Below are 13,308 nucleotides of genomic sequence, written 5' to 3'. Positions count from 1 at the left end.
GAGACGACAGGTGCTGAGAGGGCCGCCGCAACGTTTTCCCGAAAAAGAAAAAAAAAGAGAAATGACAGCTCTTTTCATTCAAGCCCAAACAGCCACGGTGGACGAAATTTAAGGAAATGTCTGGGAGGAGATCCAACGGCTGAGTACATTCATTTTGTTTTGAACTAAACAATGGGAAATCCAATCCAACGTACATGAGCATCCAACAGTCAGTGTAATTTAACAACGTCATGGAATTCTTGTAATCCCTACCAAAGAAACAATGCATTTTATGAAAAAATAAATAAAAAATAAATCATTCGACTTACCATTTGAGACTGACTTCTAGGACAGCCATTGATATCCTCCACCTTTTCATTTGCTGGGGAGATGAGAGACAAACGGACCAGACAGAGAGGCGTGAAATAGTCTTCCAAAGATCCCAACGTGGAGCATGCACACACACACACACACACACGCAAGCCTCTAGTCCACCGTCCTGGGATAGAGCTGACTTTGTGAGGAAAACTACTCACTGGGTCTGTATGTGTGTGTGTGTGTGTGTGTGTGTGTGTGTGTGTGTGTGTGTGTGTGTGTGTGTGTGTGTGTGTGTGTGTGTGACAGAGAGACAGGGAGAGAGAGAGGGAGGAGAAGAGAGAAGAGATAGAGAGAGAGGTTCTGCCTGTGAGCTAGAGAGGAATAATGCCCTGCGCTCAGAGTGCTGTGGGGAGGGGGAAAAAAAGTTTTGAGAGAGCGCACGCCTGTTTATACATCAGCTGCTGCCAGAGAGAGAGACTCTGACATGGGATCTGCAGGCATTGTCTGCTGTGCAGGGGAAAGGGTTCGATTTCAACACAGGCAAGAGGCGGAGAGAGAGAGAGAGAGAGAAATAGAAAAAGAGAGATAGAGAAAGAGAGAGGAGAGAAAGAGAGAGAGAGAGAGAGGAGAGAAAGAGAGGATGAAAAAAGGAAAAGAGCACAAGCACCCTTTGGGCTCTCTTAAGAGCACACATGGGACACACATGCTTTAATAGAGCATAAATAGTTTACAATCTCTCTGTAGCAATTTTGCCACGGCCATGCTTCTCTGCTGCCCAAGCTCAGAGTGGAAATGAATCTAAAATCCCGGGCTTTTAGGATTAAATTGCCTGATTTAGAGTGCTTTACAACATGGTTATGAGAATTGTTTCCTTCTTTTAACACTTTGGATACACATTAAGTAAGGTAATAAACCTACCTTGCAAGAGAGAAAGGAGAGAATAAAGAGAGAGGATGTGTGTGCATGTGAGTGTGTATGTGTGTGTGTGTGTGTGTGTGTGTGTGTGTGCGTGTGTGTGTGTGTGTGTGTGTGCGTCTTCGTCCGGTCACTCACCAATGATCTGGATGATTTCTGCCAGCAGAACTCCGTCGGCAATGTCCTGGGTCAGGTCCTTGATGAGGCGTGGGCAGCCGGACTTGGCCAGATAGTGGTTTGCCCAGTCAGTGTAGATCTGTCCGGAAGAAGAGAGAGAAAGAGGAGAGAGTGGGGTCACTAAAAACTGTAGATGAAAAGAAGACCACTAGCCCAGCCCTGAGACCCAAGTCTCTCTTGGCTCACGAGAGGCACACTGCCCGAGCCTGGTGCCGCAGGATGAGAACCCAGGCACTTTCACTGTTTGAGCTATGAGTCAAGTTTGCTTATGCACCAGGGTCAACGCTAACCTCAACCACACAGGAAGAGCGGGCTTATTTTGAGGCTGACACAGAAAGGAAAGCAGAGCCAGTCAGGGGTCAGCTAGTGCAGCACAACCAGTAGCGAGAGCTACAGTACCAAGGATCTCTACACACACAGACAGACACACACACACACATATTTCTAACAAAATGAAAGATTTACAACCCCCCCACCACCCTACCCCCCTCATCAAAGTGAAATTTTGTTATGGTTCAGATCAAACCCTGAGAAGAGTTGTGACTCTGGAGACTAAAAGTGTTAAAAAGCAATACAATAGCTCATATATACAGTAGTGTAGACTCTACAGTTTCTTATATGTACTTGGGAGGAATCCCGTCTCATGCTTCAGTGTCTCATCAAACTCAGACGAGAGCGAGAGCGGCTGTGTCATCCGAGGCTGACTGAAGCGCTTCGCTGCGGCTTCCCAAACCATGCCGCACGGGTGTCTGACAAGCTATTTGACTGCCGTAATAAAAATGAATCTGCATGGCTGCTGCGGTGGCTGTGCTCAGACAAGAACCAAAGGCAGAGGCAAACGACAAACAAAAGTGTTTGCTATTTTCAGCACTGGGAATATTACACTGAAAAATAAGGGGAGGATAGAGACAAACTTGAAAAAGGATGAAAGAGAGAACAGAAGACAGAGACTGAGGTAGAAAAAGAGAGAGATGGAAAGAAAGGGGGTGGGGGAACCTTGCATCAGCTTTTTTTCCCTGTCAGGAGTCTTTGAAGCTATAGCCAGTGTGTGGAATCTCCTTTCAGGTTCTCCCCGGCATATTTTGGAACAGGGAGTGCCACAGGGGTCTGTCCTCGTGCCGCTAAAAAAGCTCCAGCGGCTCCGTCCTGAAAAAGTCCTGTCACTCCTGCAAATCACTGGCTTAGCTCGGATTGCTAGGGGACTGCTTTTCCGTCTCGTAGACACACATGAGGACTTCACCAGAGCGTTGGATGGCCCTTAGACACAAAACTCCTCTCAGAATATAAAATATAAAGAAAATCTACCGCTTTTCCATTTCTCTTGCCTGTGACCTCCAAGCAACTGGTGTGGTCTGCTAAGAGCACACTTGACCGAGAAAAATAGCACAAAAGAGAAAGAAAGACAGAAAAACACTTATGGCTCCACCAAATGGCACACTTACACCAAAGGAATGAATACAGACAGTCTCTGATGCCTGTTCCCCGAAATCCCCCCAATAAATGCAGATTTTAATGAGATCGCCCACCCTTTATTATTCCAGTGCAACATGCAACGGGGCTCCCAATTAAAACACGTTTCTCCCACTCTCTCGGCCGACTGCCGACACACACACCGCCTTCAAAGCGGCGAGGAGTCGGCGGGTGTTTTATCTGTTGTGGTTTTCCTTTCCATGATGAGGAGGACCCATTAAAACATCCACGTGGTGTGTGGCGTGTGTATGCTTGTGTGTGTGTCTGTGTGTGTGTGTGTGTGTGTGTGTGTGTGTGTGTGTTTGTGTGTGTTGGGAGTCTTCGTCACACTCTCTCGCAACAGAACTCGCTTGTGGCGTTTTACCCTGCCAGGGCTTTGGACCTCTGTGTCATGGTCTCATGGTTGCATGAGCTTTTGTCATAGGCCACTCCGAGACCCTTTCGCAAACCCACCGCAACGCTCGTCACCACAAACACATTCCTCAGCGCTCTCTCTCTCTCGACAAACAATAAACTGGCAAACAAACGTCATTCGTGGGATGCCAAGCAGCCCATTCACAGGGAGAGAGAGAAAGACAGAGAGAGAGAGAGAGAGAAAGAGAGAGAGAGAGAGAGAGGAGAGAGAGAGAGAGGAGAGAGAGAGAGGAGAGAGAGAGAGAGAGAGAGATAGAGAGAGTGACCTCTGAGGCCCCAGTGATAGCATCAGCCTGGCCTGCCTCTGGCTGGTTTGGCTAGTCAGAACAGGGAGAGGGTGATAGAAAGAGCCCACAAAGAGGGAGGAAGAGAGTGAAAGAGTCTGAGAAACAAAGAGACAGGGGAGATGAAGGAGATGGGGAAGGGGGGAGATAGAAAGAGAGAAAGAGCAGCTAGTGAAAGGTGTGGGGAAAAAAGAAAAAAAAAAGATGGATAGAGAAAAAACTAGAGGCAGAGAGAGAGAGAGAGAGAGAGAGAGAGGAGAGAGAGAGAGAGAGTTGAATTAAAGGAGAGCCCTGCAGAGTTCTGCTTGATCCTCAGCACCTCTGCAGCGCACCCTGATTTCCACACAGCCCACCCCACCAGCCCTCTCCCAACTCCCACGTTTTTTTTTTTTTTCTTTTTTTTAAAAAAAGAGCAGGAAGCCAGGAGAATTAAGAGTGCCGCAATGGCACATTCAGCTGGGCTAGTTGGGAGTCCATCTGTCCCTCCGCCACTGGTCCAATGAGGGCAACACTCAATCAAACTCACGCTGGTTAAGAATGCACTCTACACTGAAGAGAGAAGAGAACAAGGGAAGGAAAAAAAACAAGAAGGGGAGGGGGGGGGGGTACTGGGTACTGGAGGCTGCTGTTATTACTGTAGAAAAGTAGATTAAATTCAGCTCAAGATGCAAGAATTCCGGCTGATACTTTTATTTTGATAGAAGACTGCAGTGACATAACTGTGTCAAAATGATATGAGAACAGAGTTGGTTCTGTAATGAAAAGACAAAATAAATAGGGGGAACATCAGAAGAAAAAAAAGAGAGGGAAAGAAAGAAAAACATATGGATTTGTTCTGCAAAGCTTTGCCCTTCAGCCAAGAAGTGATTGCGATTTCAGGGCCTCGGCAACAAATAATAATACACAATAAAGACCTCATAAAAACAACATTATCCTCTCCTGGCAAAAAGAGACTATTGGCACTGCATGTTAAATACTCCAATTAAGGATGGGATCTAGTGACCACACAGGTTGACAGACAAGAAACAGTCTCCTTGTACTCACTAGAATGAGCGACGCTGATGGTAGCATGAAAGTGATTGCTAGGCAGGATTTCATTCAGATGTGTTCACACTTCAGAAAAGGGGAATGCCGTTGAGAAGATGTACACTGACGCCCGCAGTTTGCTTTAACTCTGTCGCGTCTTAGTCAAACATGGAAACATATACTGAGCCCAAGTTGTTGACAGCTCATTTTGGAAGCTGTGCATCTCAAGGGAACGCATACGTGCGTGCGCGCACACACGCACACACACACACACACACACAAACACACACACACATACATTAATATGTGCCTATGATAGCATGTCAGCATCAAACAACGCTGCACTGACAGTCACTTAGTCCCCCATATGCTGCAGATTAAGTGATGTTATGCCTTGACACTATCAATCTTCAGTCTGTTTAAGATCTGCCGAAAAACAGTGCTGACTTTCAACAATTTGTCATGCGTCATCCTTTCACTTCCTGCAAGTCGTTATTTTCTCCTCTCTCTCTCTCTCTCTCTCTGTCTCTCTTTCTAATGCATCTGGCTCTGTGCTTGCCTGTACCAAGAGAGAAGGAGAAAGAGAATCAGACTAGGAGAGAAAAGGAAGAGGGAAAAGAAGGGAGAAAGAAGGAGAGAGAAAGAGATGGAGAGAGGAGAGGGAGAGAGAGAGAGAGGAAGGGAGAAAGAAGGATAGAGAGAAAGGGAGAAAGAGGGAGAATCAGACTAGGAGAGAAAAGGAAGAGGGAGATGAGAGGAAGGGAGAAAGAAGGATAGAGAAAGAGATGGAGAGGAAAAGGGAGAGGGAGAGGAGAGGATAAAGGATAAAGAATGAGAGAAAGAAAGAGATGGAGAGAGGAGAAAGAGAGAGATGGAGAGAGAGAAAGAGAAAGAGCGATCTGGAAAGGCAGGCATAAACCTCAGCCGTGCCACCCTTAGCATTTGTAATGCACAGGAAAACACAGTTACAGCACTGCTCCCCTCACAGAACACACGGAGGCACACATACTCGACTCCCATGCGCTCAAACACACGCACACACACACACACACACACACAAACACACACACACACACACACAGACATGCACGCTGACAGGCATGCACATCCACATATACGCACATCCACATGCTCAAGCTCCATCATCCAAACACACACACACACACACACACACACACACACACACACACACACAATCTCCAGATCCCCTGAGGCAGAGAAATCCAAACTCCCTGCAGCCAAAGCGAACAAGCTGTCTGCGTACCTGCTAGGTGTTGCCAAAGCAAAGTCCCTCTGCCCTGCAAAAAAACCTCCTGCTGACAAACCACTAAGTTGCTCGTTTCTCTCTCTTCTCTCTCTTTCGCTCCCCTTTTCCGCTGGACACCGGTGTGTGCGTGTGTGTGTGTGTGCCTGCGAGTATGTGTGTGTGTGTGTGTGTGTGTGTGTGTGCGTGCCTGCGTGTGTGTGCCTTGCACGGAGCTGCTGGGGGATTGTTCACTGTCCGAACACAATGCAGTCTCAAGGCTGCTGCGCAGGTACTGCCGGCAGCAGCAATAGCACCTCTCCACCAGCAGAGGGCCCCTGCTGCTGCTGGAGCAGAAATCCTGAGAGCGACAAAGGCTTGAGAAAAGGTAAAAAAAAAAAAAAAATGGCCAGTTTCTACAGCAGTGCAAGAGGACCACTCGCCACTGAGAGGTGTGTGTAACACTTGAGTGCAGATGGCTGCATGTTGTTGAGACAGATGAGTGTGGGGGGTGGGGTGGGGGGGGGGGATTATTGCACTAATGTTTGCCAGGGGCGGGGGGGGTTCTAGGCCAGACCCACCAGTTATGATTTTGGCAGATGCTGCCTCTATTTAAAACCTCCTACTGTCACTGATGTTGGAGACAAAACACGGGGGGGGGGGGGGTGTTTGCAGCGACCCACACAGGAATTAATTAATACTGAAAAATAGTCCAAACAGAACTGAGGAGCGGAGAGGGGAGGCAAGCTCACAAACTTCAGGCCCCCTCGAAGCACAACAAACACAGAACCCAGAGACTGCCACGACACATTAATGCGAGATCTGCGGAGCACCGATCGCATAGCAATTAGATCACGCCAAAAAAATATACGTGGCAAACTTAAACAGTTGGAGGATGCATACCCAATTTAAATAAACAGTGCTCAGGGAGAAACCAAGAGGGGTGGGGAGGGGACCACACAGACGCAGTGTTTGTAGTGAGCAGCTAATATAGGCAGGCAGCCCCAAGAGACGCCCAGGGTCCTCAAATGACACCAACATGAGGGGGAGACAAGTAGGCTCTCTCCCCTGGAGGTGGCCCGTCTCCTGCGGAGTCTTGAGTGTAAGTCTGAGAGGGAAGGGGGCGTTCTCCTGGAGGCCGCCTGTCTGTTTTCAGAGTCTGCTCCTCGGCCGCAGTGGATGGATTAGCGCTGTGCCGCTTCGCATTGTTGTTGTTTTTCATTGATTTCATGCTACTTTTCCATTCATACCAGGACTCTTCTCCCAACCACATGAGACAGGGAAGGGGAGAGGGAGGGGTGACATGTGGCAATGATTCTGACGCTTGGCAGTCAGTTTTGAGGTTTTTATGTACGTTTGTGTGTGTGTGTGTGTGTGTGTGTGTGTGTGTGTGTGTGTGTGTGTGTGTGTGTGTGTGTGTGTGTGTGTGTGTGTGTGTGCGTGTGTGTGTAAGCATGTGTGTGGGCACCCATCTTCGTGCTTGAGTGCTGGGGTGAGTCGATCGCCGCTGCCTGCTGCGCTCGCACAGCAGGATGCCGCGGAATGCTCAGACAGGAAGGGGGGACGCGCACAAGCTGTCGGCACGCGTTTCCTGCTCTGTCCTCAGCTCTTTGGCCGCCCTTCAACCTGCGCTGCTCGGGACCCTGACCTCTCCTCGCTCTCAGTCTGTCCCTCTCCCGCGTTCCCTCTCCTCTCACATCTCGACAGCTGACCCCCTCTGGCACAGAAACTCTCTCTCTCTCTCTATTTCTCTCTTCCTCTCACTCCTTCCCTCTATCATTAAACACAGACACATCAGCCCTAACTGGAGCAATCACAAACAGGCGCACAGACACGAAAATTAAATATTGCACCCTCCACAGACCTAAAATGAACAAAGTGTGGGCTCCTATCGATACCCTCGATTAAGAAGCAGGGGATACAAACGAGGCGAAAATGGAAGGTAATACCCCAGCCGTTATGCATGAGGTGAGCCCGGCGTGATGCGAGTGAGGCGGCACATTAACGCGCAATCTCCTCCCGCACCCCCAAAAAAGTTGAATCAGCGCCACTGTAGCGGCCAGAGCCGTGTAATTGTGTTTGTTTTTGAAGGTTGATTAACGTGTGGGTTATCTTGGTGGGCCAGGCGACCACACTGAGAACACTTGCTTCAGCTCCACGTGAAATGTGCCAGAGAAGCCCGCTGATGTCAATTTAATGGCGGCTAAAGGGGACTGTAAACACCTCAAAAACTCATCATCAATTCAACATTTGCAGTATCTCAGACGGGTGCATATTTTTGAAGGCTTGCTCTGGCAGAGAGATAATCAGGGCTGCGTGACACATGCAGCTAGGATCTTTGTTTCTAACTTTGATGGACTAGAAGGAAGTTAACCTCCTCACTGACTCAATTCATCCATTCAATAGACCTCTGAAGTTCGCCTACAAAAAAGAACCAAAACGGCCATCTTTGCCCATATAAGGAGTTGTTAATTGAAGCCTAAGAACTACCTAAATGGCATTGCAAGTTAGCTCTGGGGTAGCACAAATCTAAGTGTGCCGCCTTCACTTACCGGAGATCACAGTATCCACTCGAAGGCAGAGGACAAAAGTGTGTTCAGGAAAACGCCTGCATTTCAGACTTTTTCATCCCCACGAGAGTTTAACAGGTGCGATAATTGAAAATCCCCATGCTATTTTCCCATAGGAAAAATCGGCAAATACCGGATGTCAAAGATGGCAGCTTTTTTGTAGGCGAACTTCAGAGGTCTATACTCCTGACTGGGATCATCCCAAGAGCATCACCAACAGCCCAGGACTGGTTTAGGGAGATTCAAAGGAATCTTAGTTCTTAGGCTTCAGTCCATGCCTGGAGGACTTTGTGTGGAGGAAATGATTGACATTGACGGGATCAGAAAGAGGTAACTTCCCCTCTCTCAAAAAAAATTGGAATTTGTCACATGACTAAGCCCAACTAAGTCTCACCGTGAGCCAAATTGGCCAACGGAGATGATCCTCTCCACAGGAAACATCTGGACGCAATTTTCCATGGTAAACCTGCTTCGCGTCTTCTCCTCGCAAGAGCATGACGCATCTTCAAACGTTCTTCCCCACCGCCCCCTGCCCCCCCCACATCACCCCCATCCTTCTTCCTCATCTCTCACCCCCCCCCCCACTCTCTCTCTCTCACCTAATTTTATCTTGTCCTCAGCCACCCGGCAGCAGCCACGCATTCTACTTAATCTGCCTGGAATAGCACCTGTCAGCTCAGCTCTCCGCTTCATTAGACTTCAGCGAACATCCAACGCAAACACTTTACAGGAACAACTACGGGGCCTAATAGGTGTGTAATGTAGCCTGTGGGGTACTGGGAATAACAATGACTAAAATACCCCACAGAAACCCAAGAACAAAGATCAGGTGGCCTAAGCATAGGATAGATGGAGGTGCGGGAGAACACTTTTGGTAAGTGCACCAGCGATCAATCGGCAATAGTTCCTCTTGTGACGGAAAAGTTGGCCTCAGCTTTCCCAGGGCTGTCAACAAGTATCTTTGCTTTCTCAGCAAGAAGGAGCAAGTTTGCTGAGTATCTGTATTTTAAGAGTTGAAGGTCAACTGACCCCTCGTACACGGCACGCTCAACAGGGAGGTGGATCTTCAAAAAAAGGGTACAGGAAACAGTACTGATAGAATTGACTTTGTTTTTACTGCTTTTAACATAATTATTAGCTGCACTACTTCCTACAACAGCCTTTCTGGTGCAGCATCAAAATGGAAAAACTAGACACAAATTAGGTCCCACAGACAGAATATTATTGAGTCTGCCAAATATTACACCAGCTTCTACACGAGGGAGGAATCTAGTGTTCCTAGAAAGAAGAAAACTGCCATTCCATTCTCACCATTAAATGTGTCATCAGCTTTTTAAAAAGTGGAGTACCAGCAGACTTTAGCAAAGTTGGCCACCCACCCACCCACCCACACACATGCCCACACACATGCCCACCTACACCTCCATCCCCATTTCTGAGGCTGAGATAATTGAGCTATTTTATTGGCGAGCTGCCTCGGTGATGAGTCCAGGTGCCCCCAGAGTTGTCAATCAGCACTGCCTCTGGTGCATCATACCAGACAGGGCCGGGCTGAGCTCCATTAGCTGCCAGCAAATGACAGGCATTGCATTGGCCGTCTTATTAGACACCACCTCCACACACACACACCCTCGGGGGCCTCTGGCCTGGAGGTCTCCATGGCAAGCTTCTTCACACACTCGTGTGTGTGCTGAGGCAGACATACACACACCTGTGTGTGTGTACAGTATGTGTGTGTGTGTGTCTGTGTGTGAGATAAACAACGCTATGCTAATGTGTAGCAATGGTCCCCTTGAGTTAGTACTGCGGGCATGACTTTCAACAGGGACTGCTGAGCTCCATTAGCTGCCAGCAAATGACAGGCATTGCATTGGCCGTCTTATTAGACACCACCTCCACACACACACACCCTCGGGGGCCTCTGGCCTGGAGGTCTCCATGGCAAGCTTCTTCACACACTCGTGTGTGTGCTGAGGCAGACATACACACACCTGTGTGTGTGTACAGTATGTGTGTGTGTGTGTCTGTGTGTGAGATAAACAACGCTATGCTAATGTGTAGCAATGGTCCCCTTGAGTTAGTACTGCGGGCATGACTTTCAACAGGGACTGCGCTTCCCTGCTTTCCACCCCTGTGCCACCAATTAGGAGCTGCTAAAATATAATCCAGTGCTAGAGGGGAGTACCGTAAGAGAAGAGGTGTCGGTGGTTTATCGGTTTGTGTCTGATGTGGCTAAATCAGTCTCTCCTAACTACCTGCTCCTACGCACACCTTTGAAATGATGCGAGGTGAATGCCAGTGGCGCTAAGCTGTTATCTTCCATTGTTATGCTTTATCATTTCTGCCCCCTAAGACTGTTTTCCTCTGTTACCATTTTTATTCAAAGCCTAAAGCAGACGCCTTGGCAGAGAGGGGATTTCAAGCTACTGTGGCAGCCTTCTTGCTTTTAGCTCGTTTGAGCAAGACGAACCGCGATAGAGGGCAGGCTCTTTTGGCAGGGCCTGACCTTGAGAGTGCGGTCGAGCGGTGGCGGACCGACATGCAGAAGCCGTTGTACATAAACATGTAGCGACCGGGAACGCTGCCACTCTGGGTCCGAAATGACAGCTTCATCATCGGGGCGCGGAGCTCAGTCACGGCTTACTGGTATCTAACGCCCTGACCTCGGCCTGACCACTCATAAATCACACTCCTTATAGACACACACACACACACACACACAGCTTCTCTTCGCTACTCCAGGCAAAGGTTCAGCTCCAGCACGTAAACAGTCACTGGAAGATACTGTGCTGCTGAAAGTGGTGAGCCAAGGGGAGGAGAAAATCTGGAAACTGGAGAGAATTTGGGAGAAAAGCAAGAGAGGCTGCAGGGGACAATTCAATGCCATTACTGTCGCTTATCTGACAGCTTTTGGCAAGGAAGAGACAAAGAAATCAAACATACTTTCTCCTATTATGAGAAAAGACTATTGTTGTGTGTAGTATGTGTAGTGTGTGTGTGTGTGTGTGTGTGTGTGTGTGTGTGTGTGTGTGTGTGTGTGTGTGTGTGTGTGTGTGTGTGTGTGTGCATGTGTGTGTGAATGTATGTGTGTGTGTGCGTGCGCGGGCATGTGAGTGTCCATGTGGATGTGTGTGTGTGTGTGCCTGTGCCTATGTGTCTGTGTGAATGAGCGCAAGTGTTTTCTGAGACAGCGCTTAGGCAAAGACAAGCGCAGCAAATAATCTCTGCGCTGGATTCGCGCCTCTCCGCTACAGCGCTCTGTCGCCTCCAGGCCAGCGCCGCGCCGCGCTATTCCCGGCCTGCTGGCCCCTGATCTCTAATTACCGTCCCGCTCGCCGACCTGTGCACCGCCGCCGCCCCTCCCGCCGGGGCAAAATTCACCACGTCCTCATCGTCTGACCGGGTTAACGTGAGCCACCGCCAAACGTGCAATTTGTGGTCCCCGCTTCCACTGGTCCGACCTCTGCGAGAAATCCAGACAGCGACAGAGATAGAGCAGAAGACACGGCCGCACCCAACCCCACCCAGCCCTCATCCACTTCCTGCTTCCTGTTTGGCCCCGGGTCATGTGACAGCCCACAGAGCCTGTTCTGAGCTGGTGTTGTTGTTGTCGGGCAGAACCTTATCTTTTTTTTTTAAACTGTCCTAAAATTGTGAGAATTGTTCTAAAACTTACTGTTTACCATGTTGTTAGTCGCTTTGGTTAAAAAGCGTCAGCCAAATGTAATGTAATGTAATGTAATGTAATGAGGTAAGCAAGTTGGCTGGAGTGTGAGTTTGACTAAGGACGGCTCTCGCCGTTATCTCTCTCTCTTTCTCTCTCTGTTATCTTGGGATAAGCAGGGCGTCGTGGGTACTATTCACACTGTGTCCGTAGCACAATTAGTCACGCTTCCTCGTAACACTCAATTAAAGATGCCCCCCCCTTGCCAAGGGTGAGTCATCTCTCTGGCAGAACAGCAAGGGATCTGTGACCTGTTGACTTCAGCTGAGCCAGAAAGGGGCACCGGCAATAGCCCCTCGTTCCATTTCTCATTCTAGCCTTATTCATCTTCTACCCTCCCCTCCTCTCTCTTTATTCCCTCTCTCTTCATCACTTCTCTTTCCACATCTGCTGCCTCCTCCTCTCCTGTCTTGGCGGCATCACTCCGCCACTCTTTGTTCCTGTTATCGTCCCGTCAGCGATCATGCTTATTCTGCTCCCCTCTCTCTCTCCCTCGGCTCTTCACAAGTCTTCTCTTTGTCGCTGACCCACTGTCACCCCTCATCCTTTCTTCACTGCAATCCTTTAGCACTCTTTTACTCCATCCCCCTTCCTCCCTCCGTCTCTCTCTCTCTCTCTCTCTCTGAGGGAAGTAAATAGTAGCCATAGTCAATAACCCTGTCTTCTCTTCAGTACTCTCTCATCTCTTTCTCCATCTCTCTCTCTCTCTCTCTCTCTCTCTCTCTCTCTCTCTCTCTCTCTCTCTGGGGCAGGTACATAGGGGCCAGTAGTGGTGGAAAAGAGTGTGTGGAAAGGCCAGGTTGTTTGTCCAGTCTGAGGAGACCTGCTGTGTGTGCCTCTGCCGGTGCCCTCTCCCTTCTCACTCCCCTGAGGGACACTCATCTTCAGCCTGCTCTCACAGCTCCTTACTCACACGTCTGGCACCCCACCAGACAGCAGAGACAGCAACACACAAGGGGCTAGAAGCAGGGACAGCTGGGTAATGTAGTTCATCAGATTGTTGCTGTACGAATTGTCTTTGCCACAGAGCATCCACAAGCCCATAACAAAAAAAGTGATATCAGAAGGGTTTTAATGTAGATTATTTTGTTTGATCTTGTCATGCTTTGCATATTTGATGGATCTACTATTGAGTCTCCTTCTCGACAGGCATTTTTGAGAAATACTTCTGAAGCCATGTCAGTACAT

General features: G+C 48.8%; 1 protein-coding gene across 1 annotated transcript in view; it reads right to left on the bottom strand.

The window, feature by feature from the left end:
- Positions 1 to 13,308, bottom strand: part of nav3 (neuron navigator 3) — a 165,656-nt gene that overhangs the window by 113,993 nt on the left and 38,355 nt on the right. The window contains 2 exon segments of the mRNA XM_042078849.1: positions 309 to 361; positions 1,351 to 1,468. Coding sequence (XP_041934783.1) covers positions 309 to 361; positions 1,351 to 1,468 — 171 coding nt within the window.

The sequence above is a fragment of the Alosa sapidissima genome, chromosome 22, assembly GCF_018492685.1.
Source record: "Alosa sapidissima isolate fAloSap1 chromosome 22, fAloSap1.pri, whole genome shotgun sequence".
Lineage (NCBI taxonomy): Eukaryota > Metazoa > Chordata > Actinopteri > Clupeiformes > Clupeidae > Alosa > Alosa sapidissima.
Note: the sequence above shows the minus strand (reverse complement) of the source record. Positions and strands in the feature narration are given on the sequence as shown.